The following is a 24,844-nucleotide window of genomic DNA, read 5'->3' on the forward strand; positions in this document are numbered from 1 at the left end:
CGGTCCCCATCGCGAGTCGCAACGGGGCAGTTGTTATTGTTTGCGAGGAAATTCAGCGGTCCTGTTAAATTATAATTAGTAAAACATTTCTTCGAGTTAATGCTTATCTAAAATTAAGAAATCCATGGGAGTGACTTCAGGCAAGAACAGAAAAGTATGAAAGAACAAATTGTGTATTGCCAAGATTGGGATCTGAAAATGTGATGTGGAAGAAATGAAAGACTGAAAAGACAAGAGCTCCACACTGTGCTAACCACGGATCAATGAAGAGCGTTCTCGCCTCCTAGACAAAAGGTTGAGCTCAACTTCCACTCCAGAGACGGAGTCCAAAATCAAAGCTGACACTCCAGCGCAGTGGCGAGGATGTGTCGCAATGTTGGAGGCGCCTTCTTTCAGATGGCTCGTTAAACCATTTGCCCTCTCCACTAGACCCAAAAGGACCATGGACCTAGAACATAGAACAGTACAGCACAGAACAGGCCCTTCGGCCCTCGATGTTGTGCCGAGCCATGATCACCCTACTCAAACCCACGTATCCACCCTATACCCGTAACCCAACAACCCCCCCCCTTAACCTTACTTTTTAGGACACTACGGCAATTTAGCATGGCCAATCCACCTAACCCGCACATCTTTGGACTGTGGGAGGAAACCGGAGCACCCGGAGGAAACCCACGCACACAGGGGGAGGACGTGCAGACTCCACACAGACAGTGACCCAGCCGGGAATCGAACCTGGGACCCTGGAGCTGTGAAGCATTGATGCTAACCACCATGCTACCCTGCTGCCCCTTAATTGTATTTGAAGAGTTGCAGAAGAATTCTCCCTTGTCATGGACAATGGGCGGGATTCTGTAATAATGGGGCTATATCCCCAAGCCGGCAGGAAAACTGGCGCTGACCACTCCGGCGTCAACAGCCCCGAAAGTGAGGAATTCTCACCTTTCTCGGGGGCTAGGGTGACACCGAAGTGGTTCCTCCAGCTCCAGCCGGCGCCAAAGGGTCGGTGCGAGTTTGTGCATGTGCGGAACGGCCAGCATGATCACACGCATGCTCGGACTGGTCGACGTATTTGCACGCATGCGCGGGGGTTCCCTTCTCTGCGCTGGCTCCCAGGCAATATGGCGGGCCCGACAGGAAACAAGGTGGCGCGGAGGAAAGAAGGCTCCCCACGGAACCAGCCCGCCCGCAGATTGGTAGGCCCCAGGTTGGGTCGCCCAAGACCGCACACTTCACAGCCAGGTCCCGCCGTGTGAGGTGAGTAATTCATGCCGGCGGGACTGGGCAAACTTTACGGCCACTTGGCCCATCGTGGCCCGGAGAATCGCTGGGGGGGGGGGGGGGGGGGGGGCGGCGCGCGCGCGCGCGCACTCAACGGCCCCCAACCGACGTGCGGGAATCCCAGCCAGCCCTGAAAAACGGCACCAGAGAATAGGGCAGCCTGCGTCGGGGCGGGATTCGCGCCTCCCCCCGGGGGATTCTCCGACCAAGGTTCGAAAAATCTCGGTCAATATTTGCCCCGTCAAACCAATATCATTAAAACATTATCTGGTCGTTATCACTTTGCTCTGTGTGAATTTACAGTGTGCAACTTGAATGCTGTATTTCCATATGACAACAGAGCATCTCTTAATTGGCTAGAATCATGAAAGGCACTATTGGAGTACAAGTACTTCTTTCTTTCACATATAGAGAGGTCCCAGAAAGGAATAGGTGACGTGGGTCAGTGAGCCTTGATTTTGAGCAGTTTTTAAGAGAGTAAAAGATAGCAAATGAAACACTTCGGAAGAACAAAAGGGCAAGAAGCGCACAGAGCCGATGAGCACCAAAAAGGTAAAGTCTGACATTGTGAAACCAAGATTGCCGATCAATGACCAGCTTTATCCTGCATCAAGTCGTGCAGTTTACAAGCACTGAGAACACCAGCAGCAGTTATGACCAGTTTATTCAGAAGTAAACGTGCTTCTGAATAAACACAATAAGCTGACTCCTGGCTGTTACTCAGGCTCAATCTTAATTTAAAGCATAATCAGAATTAATACATTTTACCCTCATAATGCTAAATATTGCATCCGAGCCAGAAATTTACAGTTCAACATAGTTGGTGGTTATAACATAACATCTTTGCACTCAAAAGCTAGTTTCATAGTGGAGCAGAGTTCATTGCACAAATCCGAAATCACCCTGCGAAAACACCAGCTGGTGTATTATTAAGCCGTGTTAAAAGAGCTGTTTAGCACAGGGCTAAATCACTGGCTTTGAAAGCAGACCAAGGCAGGCCAGCAGCACAGTTCAATTCCCGTACCAGCCTCCCCAAATAGGTGCCGGAATATGGCGACTAGGGGCTTTTCACAGTAACTTCATTTGAAGCCTACTTGTGACAATAAGCAATTTTCATTTCATTTCATTCCCACTAGTTGCCGCAATAAGTATTTCAGACAGTCGAGTGCCACTATAAACCTCTAGCTAGCGAGTGACAAGTTAGTCTGGGCTTTCGTTCCATAATGTATTGCTTTTTACTGGAAAATTTATGTGAAAATCAGGAGAGAACAAAATCGAGTTCAGGCCCTGCAATCATCCTTCCGATGTTAATTAATCATTCCCCTGCAGGAAAATTGCTATTTCGGTGAGTTACCAGTGGGTCAACAGTATTACCAAACAGTTCCCCAACAGGAGTGGAACCCTCACAGTAAAGAAATGAGTGTACAATCAGAAATTGCTGTACAAATCTTCAGTTTTAGTCAAAGTTCATATGCAACCTAATTCACGGTAGCACATGGTTAGCACTGTTGCTTCACAGCCATGGGTCCCAGGTTCGATTCCCGGCTTGGGTCACTGTCTGTGTGGAGTCTGCACGTTCTCCCCGTGTCTGCGTGGGTTTCCTCCAGGTGCTCCGGTTTCCTCCCACAAATCCCAAAAGACGGGCTGTTAGGTAATTTGGACATCCTGAATTCTCCCTCTGTGTACCCAAACAGGCGCCGAAATGTGGCAACTAGGGGCTTTGCACAGTGACTTCATTTTAGTGTTAATGTAAGCCTACTTGAGACAATAAAGATCATCATTATTATAAAACTGAAGAACACTCAATGAAATTTGCACTGTTGCAGATGCCAGCTTTAATGATGAACACTTTGGAACCAGCAGACGGGCTTGGGACCAGTCTAATTAAACAAAAGCTGTCACAGGGATTCACAGCAGAACTTCAAAAATACAAACCCGCCAGCAGTAACTCCACAGCAGCAAGCTCTCCAATGTCTAAGAGGTCACTCAAAATGAAAGCCTCGCTGATCAGTTGTTCTGGAAGCAGCCTGGTCCCTTGCTGACCCTGGATGGCAATCCCCTCAATGCTGGCTTTCTTCACCTTCTCTCTGTGCTGTACATTTTTAGCCTGAACAAAAAGATACAAAACGTTGTCAAATTCAACTTCACGAGGCCCCGTGTGCCAGATCATTACAATGAGGAGGGGAGGCGAGGAGTGGTATTGTCACTCATCCGGTTTAGCTCAGTTGGCTGGACGGCTGATTTTTGACACAGAGTGAGGTCAACAGCTCGGGTTCAATTCTTGTACCAGCTGAGGTTATTCATGCAGTCTCCTCAACCTTGTCTGAGGTGTGGTGATCCTCAGGTGAAATCACCACCAGTCAGGTCTACCCCTCAAAGAGAAAAGCAGCCTATGGTCATCTGGGACTTTGGAGACTTTACTTTTACTAATCCAGAGACCCATGGCACATTCTGAGCACCAAGGTTCAAATTCCACCACAGCAGACGGTGAAATTTGAATTCCATAAAATTCCAGAATTAAAAGTCGAACAATGACGATGAAACCATTGTCAATTGTTGGGGGGAAAACATCTGGTTCACTCGTCCTTTTCCGGTCTGGCCAACGTGTGACTCCAGACCCCAATGTGGATGCCTGTGAAATGCCCTCTGAAATGGAGGGAAGTTAGTGAGGGGTAACTAAAGCTGGTCCAGCCAGCGATGTCAGATTTCGTAAAATTTCATTTAAAAATTTTTTTTAGAGTACCCAATTTTTTTTTTCTGATTAAGGGGCAATTTAGCGTGGCCAATCCACCAATCTTTTTGGTTTGTGGGGGTGAGACCCACGCGGACGTGGGGAGAATGTGCAAACTCCACACGGACAGTGACCCGGGGCTGGGATCAAACCAGGTCCTCGGTGCTGTGAGGCAGCAGTGCTAACCACTACGCTGCCGTGCTGCCCCTTAAAGTATCATTATAATGATCAAAAACAAAGTTTAAATTTTTCGCCCTTAATGACTGCTACATACACATTGTTCTCCGTTCCAAATCAGAATGAATGAATGCTGTATTAACAGCCTCACAGAAACTGGCAAATTACAATTCAAAACTTGCCGGTTTTGACGGGAGCCATATCAAAAGATCAGAGGTTCTTGATTTTAGGAACATGGAAGCAAGAGTAGACCATTAAGTCCATCAAGCCTGCTCCGCCATTTAATTAGCGGATCATAGATCATAGAATTTACAGTGCAGGAGGTCATTCGGCCCATCGAGTCTGCACCGGCTCCTGGAAAGAGCACCCTACCCAAGGTTAACACCTCCACCCGATCCCCATAGCCCAGTAACCCCACTCAACACTATGGGTAATTTTGGACACTAAGGGCAATTTATCATGTCCAATCCACCTAACCTGCACATCTTTGGGCACATCATCCACCTCAATGTCACTTTCCCCATATCCCTTGATGTATCCTTCTTGTAGCCAAATGAATACCTTATGTCTGCTGGTATTCTCCAGAGTGAAAATGTGTCAGATTGAGGGTTGTTAATTATTTTCAAAATCTTTAATCCTTAAAACTTCAAATTGAGTTAACAACGATATGAGATGATCTCAAAGCACTTCACAGAGCTAAAGGAGACAATAGCAACGGTGATCGACAAGAGGCCAAGGGGCGGCACAATATCACAGTGGTTAGCACTGTTGCTTTACAGCACCAGGGACCCGGGTCCGATTACAGGCTTGGGCCACTGTTTGTGCAGAGTCTGCACGTTCTCCCCGTGTCTGCGTGGGTTTCCTCCAGATGCTCCGGTTTCCTCCCACAAGTCCTGAAAGACGTGCTTGTTAGGTGAATTGGACAGTCAGAATTCTCCCTCTGTGTACCTGAACAGGCGCCGGAGGGTGGCGACTAGGGGATTTTCACAGTAACTTATTGCAGTGTTAATGTAAGCAAGCCAACTTGTGACAATAATAAAGATTATCACTATTATTATTAAAGAGGTGGGCTTGAAACTAGAGCCTAAAAGGTGGGAAGGGAGGGAGGTGTAGATGCAGAAAGCTTCAGGGGGTGGATTCCATAATGCACAACTCAGGTGGCTGAAAGCATGACTGCCAATAGTGTGGCAAAAAGAGTGAATGCATTGAGGCCAGAGGATAGTTGTAAGACTGATGAAAATTACAATAACAGGGAGAACTTTAAATTGGAAGCATTGGGTGGACCAGAACTCAGCAAGGTCAATGAGTACATGGGTGATTGGTGAGAGGGACTTGTCGCACACCAAATATACTGGCAGTGGATTTGGATGAACTGAAGTTTATGGAGGGTAGTTGCTCTCTAGACCATTGGTCACGTTGATGTTCACTTTTCCCCCCAAAAAATGGAAAGAAGCCAAACCTTGTTAACTCTTTCCATAACTCAAATGCTCAATAATTAAAATCATCATTTCTACCTGTCCTTATGGGTAACACCTTTCAGAATGGTAAATATAGTAGCAAGAGGTGGACCCAATGTGGGTAGAAGTTAGGAATAAACAGAACATTTTAATAGGATAATCATGGAAAAGCCTTGATATCTCAGATGAGATGAACAAACCAGTTACAACCACAAAGCACTGGAGTGAAAAGTATACCTTCATCAACATAGCTAATGAGTCCTTAACAATCTAAAGTGCTTGGCGAATTTACCCACATCAACAACTATCGTCAGTGGACTTTTACTTCATTTTTCCAATTGTCTAAATTCCCAGATCACAAACCTAACTCCATTATTCTTTTTGTTATTATAAATTAGAGTGCCCAATTCATTTTTCCAATTAAGGGTCAATTTAGCATGGCCAATCCACCTAGCCTGCACATCTTTGGGTTGTGGGGGCGAAACCCTCACAAACACGGGAAGAATGTGCAAACTCCACATGGACAGTGACCCAGAACCGTGATCAAACCTGGGACCTCAGCGCCGTGAGGCAGCAGGGCTAACCCACTGCGCCACCGTGCTGCCATTACTCCGGTATTGTTGGAAGTGAGGTGGCCAATAGTGAGGTGGCCACTGGAAGCTGGCCCGAGCCCAGGTGATATTGAAGCCCAACAATTGGACTCAATCTACAAGGTCTGACTGTCTGTTGCCTATTTCACTTTTTTAAAAAGCTGTAAATACATCCTTTGCTTGGTGACTGGGAGATTTGGTTCTTGGTTTCATGATGCTTTCCACATTTTTTAGGTTTGACCTTGGATTCCACATGGGCCACTTTCAATAAGACCATAAGACGTGGGAGCAGAAATAGGTCATTAGGTCCATCGAGTCTGCTCCGCCGTTCAATTAGGTCATGACTGATCAGATATAATCGTCAACTCCACTTCCCACCTTATTCCATAACTCTTGATTAAACATTTCTCTCTGCAAACAAGGTTGTTCTAGCTCACATCTTCTGGTTAGCCATTTCCTTCCAGTGGTCCAATACCTTGCTAGCACTTCATATGTATGTCTCTATTGTTGAAATTAATAAGTAAGCAGGGGCATGAAAAAACTCACTGGATTCTTGAAGAGGGAGATGAAGTCTGGTTTGTGCTTTTTGAGTGTAAGGTCCAACAGATGAATGGCTTCTGGCAGCTGCTTCCAGATCACACTCTCCACTATCTGCCAGATCTCTTTGTATGGTCCCCACAAACTGGCAGCTGCAGCACACGAAACAAAAGCCATCAGTGAGTTAGCGGTTGTGAAAATTACACCTCTTGTGGCAACTTTTTTCAGAAAGATCATGAACTATGAAATGAACTTTGTTACTTGAAAAAAGCTCTTGTTGTGATTGAGCGAAATAACTTTAGGGTTAAGAAATCACATATCTGAATCGGTGTAACAGGGCATTTTTGTTAGACTTTGCCACCAACTTAATTTTAAGATTCCCAACACTGGGTGCTGAGCCCAATGACTACCTTACTCACAAAACATAAGCAGTGAGAATAAAGACACAAAATTAATTATACCATCTGAACCCTACACCGACATGGAAATTAAGCACAGGGTGGATAAAGCACAATGGGGCAGCACGGTAGCACAAGTGGCTAGCACTGTGGTTTCACAGCGCCAGGGTCCCAGGTTTGATTCCCCGCTGGGTCATTGCCTGCGCGGAGTCTGCATGCTCTCCCCGTGTTTGCGTGGGTTTCCTCCCAGTCCAAAGACGTGCAGGTTAGGTCAATTGGCCATGCTAAATTGCCCTTTGTATCCAAAAAGGTGAGAGATTATTGGGTTATGGGGATAGGGTGGAAGTGAGGGGTTAAGTGGGTCAGTGCAGACTCTTTTTTTTTTTTTTAAATAATTTTTATTGAAAGAGTTTTTCCATACAGACATTTACCCCTACTAATTTTTAAATTATTTACAACACAATCCCTCTAGACAAATGTCCCTCCCTCGCCTGCCCTCTCGCGCGCACCAGTCCTCCCCCCCCCCCCCCCCCCCCACCCCCCCAGGCACCCTTAACAAACAAGGCAGCCTACAGTTTCAGACATGAGCAGCGAGCAGACTTGCCCGCGTTACAGTCGTGCATGTCCCCCCACGACCCTTGCTGCCCCCCCCCCTCCCCTCCCCTCCCCGGGTTGCTGCTGCCACGACCCCGAACGTCTATCTCTGATCTAAAAGGTCAAGGAAAGGTTGCCACCGCCTGGCGAATCCCTGTACCGACCCTCTCAGGGCAAATTTGATCCTTTCTAGCTGAATATAGCTAGCCATATCGTTAATCCAAGTTTCGACGCTTGGAGGCCTCGCGTCCTTCCATTGAATTAATATCCTTCGTCGAGCCACTAGGGACGCAAAGGCCAGTATTCCGGCCTCCCTAGCCTCCTGTACCCCCGGTTCTACCCCGACCCCAAAGAGTCAGTGCAGACTCGATGGGCCGCCTTCTGCACTGTATGTTCTATGAAATGGATATGATCCTGAAAGTTTCAACTGACGAATTATGGTAACTTGACTGAGCTTGTGTCTGGTAAAGCTCATTCGTTTAAGGTGACTTCTTGGCAGAAAGAATGGGAAAGTAGATTGTTTGTTTGTATTAGCGAGAGGCAGTAGGTATTAGCGAGAGGCAGCATGGTTTTGTGAAGGGGAGGACATGTCTCACTAAGATGTGGAGATGCCGGCGTTGGACTGGGGTGAGCGCAGTAAGAAATCTTACAACACCAGGTTAAAGTCCAACAGGTTTGTTTCAAACACTAGCTTTCGGAGCACTGCTCCTTCCTCTCTGAAAGCTTGTGTTTGAAACAAACCTGCTGGACTTTAACCTCGTGTTGCAAGACTTCATGCACGTCTCACTAACTTGATAGAGTTTTCGAAGAGGTCACAAAGATGATTGATGAAGGTAGGGCAGTGAATGTTATCCACATGGACTTCAGTAAGGCCTTTGCCAAGGTCCCTCACGGCAGACTGGTACAAAAGGTGAAGTCAGACGGGATCAGGGGTGAGCTGGCAAGATCGGGGCAGCACGGTAGCATGGTGGTTAGCATAAATGCTTCACAGCTCCAGGGTCCCAGGTTCGATTCCCGGCTGGGTCACTGTCTGTGTGGAGTCTGCACGTCCTCCCCGTGTGTGCATGGGTTTCCTCCGGGTGCTCCGGTTTCCTCCCACAGTCCAAAGATGTGCGGGTTAGGTGGATTGGCCATGCTAAATTGCCCGTAGTGTCCTAAAAAAAAAGTAAGGTTGGGTTACGGGTATAGGGTGGATACGTGGGTTTGAGTAGGGTGATCATTGCTCGGCACAACATCGAGGGCCGAAGGGCCTGTTCTGTGCTGCACTGTTCTATGTTCTAGAACTGGCTTGGTCATAGAAGGCAGAGAGTAGCAATGGAAGGATGCTTTTCCAATTGGAGGGCTGTGACTAGTGGTGTTCTGCAGGGATCAGTGCTGGGACCTTTGCTGTTCGCAGTATATATAAATGATTTGGAGGAAAATGTAACTGGTCTGATTAGTAAGTTTGCAGACGACACAAAGGTTGGTGGAATTGCAGATAGCGATGAGGACTGTCAGAGAATACAGCAGGATTTAGATTGTTTGGAGACTTGGGCGGTGAGGTGGCAGATGGAGTTTAATCCGGACAATAGTGAGGTAGTGCATTTTGGAAGGTCTAATGCAGGTAGGGAATATACAGTGAATGGTAGAACCCTCAAGTGTTGACAGTCAGAGAGATCTAGGTGTACAGGTCCACAGGTCACTGAAACGGCCAACACAGGTGGAGAAGGTAGTCAAGAAGGCATACGGCATGCTTGCCTTCATTGGCCGGGGTATTGAGTATAAGAATTGGCCAGTCATGTTGCAGCTGTACAGAACCTTAGTTCGGCCACACTTGGAGTATAGTGTTCAATTCTGGTCGCCACACTACCAGAAGGATGTTGAGGCTTTAGAGGGTGCAGAAGAGATTTACCAGGATGTTGCCTGGTATGGAGGGCATTAGCTATGAGGAGCTGTTGAATAAACTTGGTTTGTTTTCACTAGAATGACGGAGGTTGACAGGCGACCTGATAGAGGTCGACAAATTTATGAGGGGCATAGACAGAGTGGATAGTCAGAGGCTTTTTCCCAGGGTAGAGGGGTCAATTACTTGGGGACATAGGTTTAAGGTGTGAGGGGTAAGGTTTAGAGGAGATGTACGAGGCAAGTTTTTTTTACACAGAGGGTAGTGGGTGCCTGGAAGTCGCTGCCGGAGGAGGTGGTGGAAGCAGGGATGATAGTGACATTTAAGGGGCATCTTGACAAATACATGAATAGGATGGGAATAGAGGGATACGGAGCCAGGAAGTAGAAGATTTTAGTTTAGACGGGCAGCGAGGTCAGCACAGGATCGGAGGGCCAAAGGTTCCTGTGCTGTACTTTTCTTTGTTCTGAAAGTTGCAGTCAAGCAAATCTTTGAACTTGGGTATTCTTGTACAATAACCAAAGGAAGGTAACATTCATGTACAGTAATTAGGAAGGTATATGAGAGTTGGAGTATACGATTAAATAAGACTTCCTGCAATTACGTGAAGCTTTGGTGAGGCAGCATCTCGAGCATCATGTGCAGGCTTGATCTCTGGGCCCAAGAAAGGATATGCTTGCCTTAAGAGTGGGGTTAATGAATATTCATTTGATTGATTCCTGCCATGAGATGGCTCATCTACGAGAAGAGATGGTGCAGAATGGCCCTTTCTTTTAGAGTTCAAAAGAGATGAATTTGTTGAAACATCTAAGATTCTTAAAAGGAGAGTGAGTTATGTAGTCCAGCAGCTGTGATCTTAGTGAATTGAGGAGTAGGCTCGAGGGACAGTGCGCCTGCACCGAGTTAAATGCTTTGCTTACTTCTTACATCAAAAGGTGCATACAAATGCGAGGCAAACAGCATCGTTATTATATGATTTGCTGACAATTTTTAAGATTTGTTTTTTAAGAGCATAATGACCAATGAAAAATCGTTAGGCGATGAGCTCCCACACTTGAGCAGAGCGACAGAAAAATCAGGTTGAGCCGTGAGAAGATTAGAATGTTAATCGAGGAGGTCCTCACTGAGGGATACAGATGACAAAAGATCATTGTTAAATTTCTGCAAAATACAGTCCCAATGTTTGACGGTGGCCTTTCACCTGAATTCAGGTGCAACCAAGACCGATGGGATAAGCCTCATCGAGATGCTGGTTATGGCATTTAATGCTTTGCGCAACTATTAGCGTAAATTTGAGAATCCTGAGCTGATGCAGCAAATTGAGAAAATATCACACTGGCTCAGCAGGTGTTCTCTGTGGTGGATGGGATCTGACCACAATCTTGGGCGCAGTGGAGCGACAGCATCACTCCGTTTTGTATGTGCACTCTGAATGCGTTGGTGGCGGCGCATTTGCCTGAAATGAGAAGAGATGCATTCCTCATATTGAGGAGCGAAAAATAAATGACCACAGTTTTTATGTCACATGTTTAGGAAATTACTGTTCGATCTTCAGGATAACTTTTCAGGAAGCCTCAATATCATAGATATCATAGAATTTACAGTGCAGAAGGAGGCCATTCAGCCCATCGAGTCTGCACCGGCTCTTGGCAAGAGCACCCTACCCAAGGTCAACACCTCCACCTTATCCCCATAACCCCACCCAACACTAAGGACAATTTTGGACACGAAGGGCAATTTATCATGGCCAATCCACCTAACCTGCACATCTTTGGACTGTGGTAGAAAACCGGAGCACCCGGAGGAAACCCACGCACACACGGGATGTGCAGACTCCACACAGACAGTGACCCAAGCCGGAATCGAACCTGGGACCCTGGAGCTGTGAAGCAATTGTGCTATCCACAAGGCTACTGTGCTGCCCTTATGTTGGTGATATCTACTGCAGGAGGAATAACTAGGAAAGTCAGAGGACTCATTGGTAGATCTTCCTGAAGTCTGGGTCTATCCATTCAAGACATGTTTATGAAATTACTGAGTGGATGGTATGTTGCATCAATAATACTCACAATCTAATTTAATATACTCTTGGCAGAATTCTTAATTTTATTCCTTCATGTCAAGCCTTTTGATGGTGCATTCTGATTGAACTGATTACAGATAAATATTTAATTTAATTAAAATCAGCATTCAATTTGATAATAGATTTGGATATATTAAAATAAGCCATAAATAAATGACACGAAGTACACAAATACCATTCGATAGCCCATCTTAATAGAGCCTACTTTTCAGGTGGTATAAGGCGATTACAAGCTATCAGACATGCAAATAGGATCAATTCTGATGAAAATCTTGACCAAACCAACCTTCCCAGCATGTTCTCCCCGCCAACTCTCCGTCCCCACCTCCCCCAAAACACCCCCTCCAATGCTCCGTCCCCCATGCCCCTCCACCACATCATCCACCTCCCCAACAACTCCCCGTACCTCTCCCTCCCGCCCACTACTCCGACGCTCCATCCCCCCCACCCTCCCTCACACCCCCTACCCCTCTGACATTCCCTTCCCCACCCCTCCGACTCTCCCTCCCCCACACCTGACTCTCGCCCCCCCCACACCCTCAACTCTCCCTCCCCCACCCCTCCCCACCAGCTCCCTGCCCCCCACCAACTCTCCCTCCCCCACGCCCCACCTACCAACTCTCCCTCCCCCACTCTCCCTACCAACTCTCCCCCCCCCACGCCCCCCGCACCAACTCTCCCTCCCCCACGCTCCTCCTACCCCTTCCAACTCTCCCTCCCCCACGCCCTCCTACCCATCCAACTCTCCCTCCCCCACGCCCTCCTACCCCTTCCAACTCTCCCTCCCCACTGAACGACTGTATATTTTATTGGTGATGAACAAGGAGGTGGGGATGTGGTCGTAGGTGATGGGCTTCGCCCACATGGATACAGCCCGGGGCGGTAGAGATGAGGGATGTTTGTTTGCGGCAGGTACGGCCCTGGCCTAGTGGGCCGGATCTCTCAGCCTCTCCGCCGCTTTTTCCCTCCCAATGACTGACCTGAATTTACCGCCATGGTCATGGCCGCCATCTTGGAGAGGAACCGGAACCGACAATTCCCGGCCTGCCCGCGGGGCCGGGGACCAACCTGACCACTTCAACCGTGCCCACCGTCCACCTAGCACCCACCCATCAAACCCCCAGCAGCCCCTCCCCCGCGATGACACCGCAGCGCCCGAACCTTCCGCCCGTCCACCCAGCTCAGTGGGCACGTGACCCATCGGCACGGACTACAGATCCCAGCATACCAGGCGGCAGGCCACCGGAAGTGACCTCTCACCAATCCCATCAACCAATAAAAACTTCGGCTCGAAACTCTCACAATGGTACATTCTTTTTAAAAAATGCTCAGAATGGTGATTTTAATGCGGGTTCGGTCGCGAAATCGAAACGCGGATTTTTTCGTGATAGAGAAGAATAAAAACATAGTACGTGGGTGGGACTCTTGGGAAATGTAGGCCGGCGCCGCCGCGATGGGGCGAGCGGGAGGCTTGGTGGACTACATGTCCCAGAGTGCCGCTGGTGGACCACACGTCCCAGAGTGCCCCGCGGGGCGGGGCCGGGGGGGCGGGGCTCCGAGCGAATGGGTAACGGTCGCCGGCGGGACGGTGAGCGCATGCGCGGCTGCTTCTCCGCGCAGACTCCGTGCGAGTTTCCTAGGGAGAGGAGAGAAAAAAAATGGTGGCCGGTGTGTAAATTGGAGCAGCGCCGGAGAGATATAATTATAGCTCAAATTATCCGCAACAGAGGAGCGGTGGGAGCAGAATAAAATACACCCCCACCACCCGAGCGAAGGGGAAAAAGAGGAAAGATAGACACCACCTGAACGCCCAGCAGAGAAGGACACGGGATCAAAGGAAGGGCAGAGCGTTCAGAGCTCCTGCTGAGTTTAAACTGTGAGTGGGAGAAAGAGAGTGTGTATGTGTGAGGAGGGAGAGGGAGGCACCGGGGGAGTCCGCCCCACTCACACCCGGAGGCTTCAGCGGCACAGCCAGGCCCCAAACCCATCAGTGGGGAAGAGCAGCACCGGCAGGGGGAGAGCAGGCGGGGGGAAAAGGGAGGGAAGGCCCTGTCCCTATCACCATTTTAATGGAGAGGCAGAGTTTGCAATTGTTTGAATCTGTGAGAGGAGGCAAGGGATTTCGTTCACTCCATCCTGGGCAAAGGATCACCCTTCCTCTCTCTGCCCCAACGCACAATTTTAGTTCCCTCCCCCAAATATAATATCTGACAATTGGTGTGAATTTGCCATTCGAGAGGGAGAGGATTTTTTAATAAAGTTAATTTCCCCCTTTAAGGAAAGGCAGCGTGTATTCACTTAGCAAGGAGTGCGAATGTTGTTCTATTTTTATTTGTGAGCCCCCCCCCATCACTTATATTTTGCTTTTGCTTCATTGTTAACATTTGAGTTTCAGATCCATGCAAGGGGGAGTTTACAGAAATCAGTTCATTCATTTCCGAAAGTGCAGGTATTTTGTCCCCAGGGTAATTAGGAATAATATTGAACTTTTTTTTTTAACAAATATTGATCATGTTGTGTGGTCCCCTCTTTTTTTGCTTTGGTGGCTTTGAGGATTTAAGTGATTATATTACTAGCACGTTAAAACTATTTGTGGCAGCAACCCTGCTAGAATTTCGAAGTGCAGTGGTCAAAATGTAATATTTGTCATCTGTTTTATACATTGATGTGAAAGATTGAGTGGGGGAATACAGAATTAAATACTAGAAATTTTCAAGTTTCTGAATGCCGACATCCATATGTTTAAAAGGAGAAAGTATTTGTAGCCATACATTTGAAATTTCTGAGACGTTGTCTTTGCTTGATAAGTTAGAGGAATTGCAGGGCCACTGGGGAGTGAATGGATGCATCTTATTGACTATATTTAGCTCAATTTCAAGTAATGTTGGGCACAGCTGAGTTTATTGCCTGTCTCTAGTTGCCTTGGTGGACTGCCTGGTATGGCGACAGGCCTGTTTGCATTGGAGCTCACAATCTAAATAATAGTTCAGCATTTCATTCTGGAAAAAAAGACTAACCAAAATTGCAACAGCGTTAACTGACACTTGACAAATTTAATGTAATTCAGTAACTCTTGACAAACTCTGTGGTGGTATCTAGTAGTTTTTTCCAGTTTTCTAAGTATCAATCTATACAGCAGTAGCAATGATAGTAGAGTTCATTGGTTCCATTGATTACAAAGTTTAATCAAGGTGGTTAGTTTGCAAATGTGGTTTATTTTTCATTTTTACAGATGTGGGCTTTGTTGCCTATCTCTAATTTTATGAATTATAATTTTATGAATTTTATAATTTTATGAATTTTATATAATTTTATACCTTTTATGAAGGTGGTGGTGCGCTTCTTTCTTGAACTGCTGTAGCCCATGTGGTATAGGTTCATGCACTGTGCCATTAGAAGGAGGGGGGGGGGGGTGGAAGAGTTACAGAAGTTTGACCAAGAGGCCGTGAATGAACGGCGATATATTGCCAAGTCAGGATGGTGAATATAACTTGGAGGGTAACTTCCACATGGTGGTGTTCCCATGTACCTGCTGCCCTTATACCCCGAGATTGTGGTGGTCATGGATTTTGGGTTGTCTGAGGGACCTCGGTGAGATCCAGCAGCGCATCTTGTAGATGCATCGGTGGTGAAGGCAGTGAATGTTTGTAGAAGCAGGCCAATAAGTGGGCTGCTTTTTCCTGGACGGTGTCAAGCTTCTGAGTTGAAGCTGCACTCATCCAGGCAAGTGTAGGTACTGGACAGGCTTCGGGAAGTGAAGAGGTGAGTTACGCGCTGCAGCCTCTGACCTGCTCTGGTCGCCATCATACCTATATGGCTATCCTAGTTCCGTTTGTGGTCAATGGTAACCCCCCCCCCCTTTGATAGTGGGAAATTCAGTGGTGATAATGCCATTGAATGACATGGGGCGCAGATTGATTCTCTTCGTGGAGATAGTCATTGTCTGGCACTTGTGTGGCCCGATTGTTACTTGCCACTTGTCAGACAAAGCCTGGATATAATCCAGGTATTTCAACATTTCCATGTGGACTGTTTTGATGTCTGAGAAGTTGGGAATGATACTAAACATTGTGCTATTACCAGCGAGCATCCTCACTTCTGACCTTGTGTTGGAAAGAAGGTAATTGATAAAGCAGATGAAGGTGGTCGGGCCTCGGACACGACCCTGAGGAACTTCTGCAAGGGTATTTTGGGGTGTTGTGGGGATTGAGAATTTTCTTGGTATGTATCTGATGCAAACTATATTTTATGTATATTTGTTCAGTCATGGAAGGAATGGTTTGGGAGTAAATTTTTGACTCAACTATTTTCTTTCCCCTTATAACTTCCCAGTGTCTTGTTCTTTCCTTGCAGAGATGCTGATGCCATTTTTTGAAACACGCACAACTGCTTCTATAAGTTAGTTCAGACCACAGTTGTCACCTTTGGATCCCTGGATTGTTTCAGATCCTCAACATAACTTGCTGAACCTGTGCCAATAGTTTCAACCTGTTTTCTTTTTTTTTGTTTAATAATCTTTATTGCACAAGTAGGCTCGCATTAATACTGCAATGAAGTTACTGTGAAAAGCCCCTAGTTGCCACATTCCGGTGCCTTTTCGGGTACACGGGAGAATTCAGAATGTCCAAAATACTGAACACATCTTTAGGACTTGTGGGAGGAAACCGGAGCACCCAGAGGAAACCCACGCCGGCACAGGGAGAATGTGCAGACTCTGCACAGACAATAACCCAAGCCGGGAATCGAACCGGGACCCTGGTGCTGTGAAGCAACAGTGCTAACCACTGCTACTGTGCAGCCCATGCTTCAATGTTAACGAGACAATGAGCCGCCACAAGGTGCTAATAATGATTGCTTGCCTTTGCTCAATTTGTTCCTCTGTCAGGCTGGATCAACTGTCCTCAAAGCCCTGGTGTGGGGCAGATGGCAGGGTTGGTGGTATGAGTGGGGACTAACCAGAGTTTCTGAACCAGTGATTCACTGAGTTATACTGGAAAAAAAATGCATGCATGAGCTCTTGATCAGCATGGCATTGAGCTTGGCTGAGATACCTCTGGTTGAATTTCTTGCTGATATCAAACTTCACACAGGAACTGTGGTCACTTTGGCATCTTGTAGTTGGATATGCAGGAGTATTGGGGGGCTGAGCCATTACTTGAAATTGTTGAAAATCTATTGCTCTTTTCATTGGTCATTGGATTTGATGAGAAATTAAACTTGTGAAAATCAAACTTGCCAAACAGTAATCTGGAGAAATGTATTCTTCAGTGCACGTGTTTGCCCATCCAACCAATTATACATTTGGAATTGGTTATTGAACTTCAGTTTTTTGCTTTCTTCTCCCTTCCTCAGCTGAAGCTACGGTATCTGCTGAGTTATGGCCCCACCAATTGTACTCTGCTTACAACCAATTTTCTAACATCTGAGCATGCATTTTCAATCAGCTCTTTGGCTATATAAAGCTTCATATTTAACTGTATATATTTAAAATAGATTTATAATAGCTTCTGTAATTTTGAGGGAATTTGACGCTCAATGAACTGGTGAATAACTTGGAGGAGGATGGAGGCAGAAGTATCTTGTGAAGTGATTTTCCACCTTTGTATTATTCCAACTGCCTGTGTGCAAGCTGCTGGGTGACCAAGTTCCTGTGTCACTCCGGCAGAAAGAATAGACATATTGTACTCTAAGGGTTCTTAGTACACAAGGCATTGTCATTCAACGTGATATGCAGTTTATATTTCTGGCTGGTCCTTCTGTGTCCAGAGTAAACCTTGCAATGTTGTCCTCTGTTATTTGCTGCCAAATCTGATTCTAGGAAAGTAATTGACATGTAACAGCCATCCTGGTAGCAGGAGTGATGCATCCTTGTAGCAGGGATGATGCACAAGTGAGTGACTGTTCAATGCCCCGTTTTTAGTTTTGCCAAGCAACATGATCATCTACCTGAGCCAGTGTGTAAGATGCTGTCCTGCGAAACATGGTTTAAAATCATCATCTTGTCTGGACAAAGGTGCTCCGTTATTGCATTATAATTTTTTTTTTAATGGACAAATAACAGTCTAAATATGGAGGAAAAGCATTTGATCTGATTTGCAGATAGGGTTTAGTGAAATCAAGTATGGAGTTGCTAACTAAAGCTGCAAAGGATAAGGCAGCAATTCAATTTAGCTATCCAAAATTATGGAAGAATTTAAGAGAGGAAACTGAAACATTATTGAATTGGCATAAAGGGGCCATTACTCACGATAGATTTTGAACTGTGGAAGAGACAAAGGGTTATTTGACTGAGGGCTACAGTACCCCAAGCAGTTATAAAAGCCCAGCCAATCAAGATGTTTGAGAGATTTAGCCCATCTCCCTCTGATACCAGCAATCCTCTAATTCTGGCCTCCTGTGCACTCCTGATTTTAATAGCTGCACCATTGGTGGCTGTGCTTTAAGTTACCTCGGCCCCAAGACCTGGAACACCCTCCATACACCTCTGTCTCTGAACCTCACTTTAAATACCTCTATGGCCAAGCTTTTCATCATCTACCCATATATCTCCTTATGTGGCTCAGGACCATACTTTGTTTTATAATGCTGCTGTGAAGTGCTTTGGGACATTTCATTATGTTAAAGGCACTACATAAATGTAGATTTATTGTTGCCGTGGGGGGGGGAACCCAAGATCTGTGATTGAAGTATCACTGGAGTGCCAGCACTGCGGTAGACGTTAACGGTCGATGCTCAATTGAGACTTTCCATTCTGTCTGGGTGGGTAATTCACTAACAAAATGGAAATGATGTGCAGATTACTTCTCGTGCTGGATATTTCCTATTTAAATATTATAAAGCTGAGGTCGTGTTCCTCGACCACTGCATGAATTATTTTTGAAAAAAGAAAAATGTCTTTAGTGTTTGTTTCTAAACAGTGATTAAAATATAGACCACAGGTTTGGCAGAGTGACCCTGAAAACTTTTTGTGAGGATTTAGCAGTGACCATTAACTGGTACAGCAATATTCTTCATGCCCTGTTCAAATGTATAATTGTCCCAATAGTTAGTATTTAAGCTGACATGGCTGCCTACTCACACTTCAGTGAAGGTGTTCTAACACCTGTATCCTCCAAAGCAACTGTATTTTGACTAAATAACTGGGTTTTCTTTGCACCTTTGTTTCTGCTGTACCTTCGTCAATAGAGCAAAGAAATTATCTGTTTAGTTATGACCCATCTTTGGTGTTGCAGGGACCAAAGCTTATGATGGGGAGGTGGTGGTGTAGCGGTGTATAATCCATAGAATCCCTACAGTGCAGAAGGAGGCCATTCAGCCCATCAAGTCTGCACTGACCCTCCGAACGAGGACTGTACCTAGGCCCACTCCCCACCCTAACCCCCATGCCTGTGCATTGATCATGTCCAATCCACCTAGCCTGCACATCTTTGAACTGGGCAAGGCAGCCCACGCAGAAACAGGCACAATGTGCAAACTCCACACCATCACCCAAAGCCGGAATCGAACCCTAGTCCCTGGCGCTGAGGTAGCAGTGCTAACTTCTGTGCCACCGTGCTGTCCGCTAATGTCACTGAATTTAGTAATCCAGTGGCCCAGGCTAAGGCTTCCAGGACATGGGTTCAAATCCCACCAGGGCAGCAAGTGGAATTTAAATTCAACCAATATCTATGATATAATTTTAGACTTGTCTAGATAGACACATGAACAGAGGGGACATAGAAGGGTACAGGTCTAGGTAGGACATGTGATCAGCGTAGGCTTGGAGGACCGAAGGGCCAGTTCCTGTGCTGTATTCTTTGTTTAATACTAATCTCAGTAATGGTTACCAAATAGAGGAAACCGTTTGATTGAACAATTTGCAGTTGGAGTTTAGTGAAATCAACTGGGTAGTTAGAACTAAAACAGCAAATGGCAAGGGAGCAATTAAATTTAGCTGTCCAAAATAATGGAAGAATTTATGAGAGTAAACTGAAACATTATTGAATTGGCATAAAACGGTCATTAGTCAGGATAGATTCTGAACTGTGTAAGAGACAAAGGATCATTTGAGTAAGGAAGACATTGCCACAGTTATCGTTTAATGTTAAAATTCGTCTGGTTCATTCATGTCCTTTAGGGAAGAAAATCTGCCAGTCTCACTTGGTCTGGTCTCCGTGTGACTCCAGACCAACACTACTGAAATGGCCTATAAACCCCTCTGGTCAAGGCAAGAACTGCATCCCATGAAAGAGAAAAACAAATGATCAGGCTGTGGCGGGTGTAATGCATGATGTGTCTGAGACCTCGAAGAGCAGAGGCTGCATGGACCCTAATACATTAGTTTGTATCCAGTCCAGTTTTTAAACATGATCCTTGTCCAGGCTATGGTATGTTGATTTTGCAGAACTAGAACTTGGTATTTGACATTGTTAGGTTTCACCTCTAACAATTGTAAGTGGTTTGCCAATGACCTATTCAGTGGCACACCCAAAGAAAAATCACACTTGAGCCAACACACTTTAATATGCCAGATATTTATTCATAGAATGTACAGTGCAGAAGGAGGCCATTTGGCCCATTGAGTCTGAACTGGCCCCTGGAAAGAGCACCCCACTCAAGCCCACTCCATCCTAGCAACCACACCCAACCCATTTGGACACTTCAGGACAATTTATCATGGCCAATCCACCTAACCTTTAACATAGTCTTTGGACTGTGGGAGGAAACCGGAGGAAACCCACACAAACACGGGAGAACGTGCTACCGTGCTGCCCTTTTAATCTTTCCAACTTGTCCACACCTCCAGTAACAGGCTGTATCCAGCAGTACTCCACCCAGTGTTAGACTGGCTAAAATACACTCCATCACCAACTCGGGTATGGCAGCTAAACAATTGTACTTTTTTTTTCACGCATCAATCAAAAGATTGGAAAATGTTGGATTTTGCTGCAAGGTGGGAAGAAACACAACGCCTGCAATGCAAAGTCTGAAGAATGTCCACCTCGGCTTTTCATATGGTTAATATCCCAGTGGAGAGCGCACTTGAAATAATTCATGTACAGTATCTGCTTATGCACAGATCACTTTGGTTTTCAGGTAAATGATTTTCATCTGTATACAGCCATCAATACAACCCATGCTTCTTCCAAAGTATTTTTTACTGTAAAATGTAAGGAGTTTAACATTGCAGCAACATCTTCCTGTCCCTTTTGGATTAAAAAAAAATCTGTCAATCGCAACTTTAAAATCTAAAATTATAGTCTTTGGATTTTAAGTACTTGATGCAGGTGTGGCCCTTTTGGATGATGTGAGAGTTCACAACATAAAATTAGTTTATGCATCCGAGTCCATTTCTTTCTCTGTGGGAGCATGAGAATGCCCCTAATTTTGCACTGTTGAGAGCCTTACTTTGATCAGGTGATTGGTGTGGGAGTTGGAACAGCATCATATTGTGCTTGAAATGCTTTGCTGTGATTGAGGCAGGGAACTTTACTTTACCTCTACTATTTGAGCCGCACTATATTTGGGATGTTTGATACTGCAGCCGGATGCCTGAAATGGAAAGCGTTCTGTTCTCCAAGCTACAGATCTTCACTTTGTACAAAAGATAGCAGCTAAATTGTGTAAAGTTTTGCCGGGCGTTTAACTTGACATCATATTCATATACCCAGCAGTGAGTTGCAATCGTCACCAGAGTGAGTGATAATTCATTTGGGTATCAGTGAGGCATTGATAGTACCCATGTAAGAAGCGATACGTTCATGCCTGTGGTTTGTTGCCCTGTGGCACGTTATTTATACTGAGACCATCTTGTGTGAGAAGTACAAGAAAATAAAACTTTGCTTTTACAAACTTTTAAAACTTGTCTTTCACTTCCTCCCATGTCATAAAGCCTTTCACACCAAACAAATTATTTTTTTGAGGTATATTTATTGCAGCCAAATTGCGCTCCAGGTTCAAGAAACAGCAGCACAATAACGAACCTGAAATTTTTGTTTTAGTTGAGGATTAAAAGATCTCTTCATGCACTATGATGGATTGTGCCTTATTGGATGTATTGTAGCCAATGAACATGGGAGTAGTGCGCAAAAAACAAAAGATTTGTTGCTGAAAGTGAGTGAGTTTTAGATTTCAGAGGATTTGGCTTTTCTAAAATGCAGCATTTGAACAACATGCCAGCCTTTGTGTTGTAAATATGAAACATGTTGGCATATTCTATTTGTTGCCATCCTTAGGGAGTGCATCTACATTTTAATCAGTATTGTCACCAGTTAGTAACGTGGTGGTGAAATACTCAGACTATTCTTAAATGAAACAAGACTGATGTTTTGCTACTTGGACTTTGGGTGGCACAGTGGTTAGCACTGCTGTCTCTCAGGGTCAATTCTGGCCTTGGATCACTGTTTGAATGGAGTGTCCAGGGATGTGAAGGTTAGGTTATGGGGTTGTAAGGGTAGGGCAGGTGGTGGGGTTGAGTGCTCATTTGACGGTTCGGTGCAGACTCGGTGGGCCGAATGGCCTCCTTTCGCACTGTAAAGATTCTGTGCCTGTGTCTGCCGAGAGTTTTGAACTGTGTTGATGAAGCACCAATTGGTTTGGGTCTGTAGTGTGAGCAGTGGAATGGTAGGAATTAACAAGGTACCACCATCCAAGAGTATAATGTATTAACCGGTATTTAGATAGCATCTTCAGTGTAAATGAATAGGGCGGCATAGTGGTTCATACTGTTGCTTATTGCTTACTGTTGCTGTCACAGCACCGTGGACCCGAGTTCAATTCCTGGCTTTGGTCACTGTCCGTGTAGAGTCTGTACGTTCTCCCCATGTCTGTGTGTTTCCTCTGGGTGCTCCGGTTTTCCCCAGAAGTCCCGGAAGATGTGCTTGTTAGATGACTTGGACATTCTGAATTCTCTATCGTGTACCCGAGCAGGTGCCAGAGTGTGGCAACTAGGGGATTTTCACAGCAACTTCATTACAGTGTTCATGTAAGCTTATTTGTGACACTATAAAGATTATTATTGTTCTGAAACGCTTCAAATAGGAAAAGGTGACTGCTAAATTGTAGTCTGAGCATTGAAAGAAAGTTGTAGGCCGTTCACACTTGACACCAAGTTGCCAGGAAATGTGGAGCTATTTGAGCTGGTTTAAGTAATTGTCTTTGTTGCATCAGTAATTGGCATCAAGCAAATACAGAATCATAGAATTTACCTTGAAAACAACACCCCACTTCTGCCCCACCTCACCCTATCCCCGCAACCCAGTAACCCCACCTAACCTTTTAGACACTAAGGGGCAATTTAGCATAGCCAATCCACCTAACATGCACATCTTTGGACTATGGGTAGAAATCCACGCAGGCATGGGGAGAAAGTGCAAACTCCAGACAGTAATCCGAGGCCGGAATTGAACCCGGGTCCCTGAAGCTGTGAGGCAGCAGTACTAACCACTGTACTGCCCGAAAACATGAGTGCCCAAAAATGGAAAGTAATCTTGTGTAATAGGGAGAAGAAGCCATTGCTGGACATATGTTGAGATGTGCTTATCAGATAAAGGTGAAACAGAACCCAGGTGTGAAACAGTCCTATGCAGATGGATTGCAAAGTAGAGTGGGCTATCTTAAATGACACTGTTATTCTAGGTCACTAAACCTGGCAGCACTATTTAGCTATGATTCTTGCAGGTGAGAATTTGTCCAAGCGGGAAACATTGTTAGTTGAACAAATTTCCCTGTAATGAAGATCTTTTTCACCATGTGATGGGGAAACAGTGGGGAGCAATGCAGCATTAGAAAATTATCGAATCTGTGTTAGTTACTGCACCAAGTTATGTTTGAGCTTAATATGTTTGGAGCAGCAGATGATGTGTATGATGGACAAGAAATATGTTTTTTGTTTCTGACTACAAGGAGTCACAGCTTGGGGTGTGACATAAGAATTTGTACCTTTGCATATGACTGGATTTTTCTTTGCTCATTCCCCTGTTGAATACCAGATTGTGCTGTTAGAGTCGATTAAAGCTGGAGCTATTGATCTGATGATGTACTCTTGGCTGATGTTTTAGTTCAGTGCTTGGGAAGTGCTGCCTTGCCGTAGGTGCTTTGAGATGTTAAATTGAGGCTTGGGTGGAAGTAAAAGATCCCATGGTGCTGTTTGAAGATGAGCAGGGACGAAACTGCTGCTCCCGGCTGTGGAAGGGGAGGGAAGAATTAGGAATATATGCAAGTGGCTGGGGGAGAGGGAGGCGAGTGGGTTGTGAAGAGCAAGGAGAAATGGGAGGGGAGATCAATTGAGGAGTTTGGAGTAAGGTACTGCGTAGGGTAAACGGGACCTCATGTTCAAGGATGAGCCTGATACAGTTTAAGGTGTGCACAGGGCGCATATGACTCGGGTGAGAATGAGCGGGTTCTTTCTGGGGCTAGCAGATGAGCGTGGGTGGGATCCCACAAATCACGCGCACATGTTTTGGGGTTGCGAAAAATTGGGAAGGTTCTGGGTGGGAGTGTTCGTAGTCAGGATAGTGGAGGAGGAAGTGGATCCGGACCTTTAGGTGGCAATATTTGAGGTCTCAGAAGCCGGAGCTCATGGAAAGGAGGAAGCCTGATGTCTTGGCCTTCGCCTCTCTGATAGCATGTACAACTTGTTGTGATTAGAGAAGATAAAGTATGAGTTATGGGGCTCTTTCGGGGGTTTGAGGAAAGGTGGGGGATGTTTGTGACCATGTTTGAGGGGCTGTTCGTCGCCGGGGTGAAAAATAGGAAAAATCTGTACAGTGTATAGTTGATTGTAGCATGTTTCCCAGGGTGTTTGTTCACTGTAACATGTTCTGATACATATTTGTAATAAAATACATTTTGTTTTTTGAAAGATGAGCAGGGATTTTACCTGATACACTGGCTAACCTCCCTCCCTCAAACGTCACCCTCCGTTCATTCATTCATTTACTGCAGAGAACTAGGCTGCCACATTTGCTGGCATTACAACTGTGGCTGCTTCAACGGTAACTCGTGAGTTGGGGCAGGTAAGAGCTTTCTGTGGACATGAGACATAAATACAAAAGCAAAATGCTGCAGATGCTGGAAACCTGAAATACTGGAAATACTCAGGCAGCGTCTATCAGGACAAAAACAGAGTCAATGT

At 45.7% G+C, this 24,844-nt stretch overlaps 1 protein-coding gene and 1 long non-coding RNA gene across 2 annotated transcripts in view; both read right to left on the reverse strand.

Moving 5' to 3' along the window:
- The window catches only part of nup205 (nucleoporin 205), a 133,744-nt gene extending 120,896 nt beyond the window's left edge, over window positions 1–12,848 (reverse strand). Inside the window, exons 1-3 of the mRNA XM_038781018.1 lie at window positions 12,711–12,848; window positions 6,783–6,925; window positions 3,217–3,388 (exon numbers count right to left, since the gene is read on the reverse strand). Of these exons, the coding sequence (XP_038636946.1) occupies window positions 3,217–3,388; window positions 6,783–6,925; window positions 12,711–12,741 (346 nt within the window). The 5' untranslated portion in view covers window positions 12,742–12,848. The remainder of the gene's footprint in view (window positions 1–3,216; window positions 3,389–6,782; window positions 6,926–12,710) is intronic.
- A 555-nt stretch (window positions 12,849–13,403) lies between these two features.
- The window catches only part of LOC119955124, a 76,587-nt gene continuing 65,146 nt past the window's right edge, over window positions 13,404–24,844 (reverse strand). Inside the window, exon 3 of the long non-coding RNA XR_005458388.1 lies at window positions 13,404–13,604. This is a non-coding gene — a long non-coding RNA (uncharacterized LOC119955124). The remainder of the gene's footprint in view (window positions 13,605–24,844) is intronic.

The sequence above is a fragment of the Scyliorhinus canicula genome, chromosome 20 (genome assembly GCF_902713615.1).
Source record: "Scyliorhinus canicula chromosome 20, sScyCan1.1, whole genome shotgun sequence".
NCBI lineage: Eukaryota > Metazoa > Chordata > Chondrichthyes > Carcharhiniformes > Scyliorhinidae > Scyliorhinus > Scyliorhinus canicula.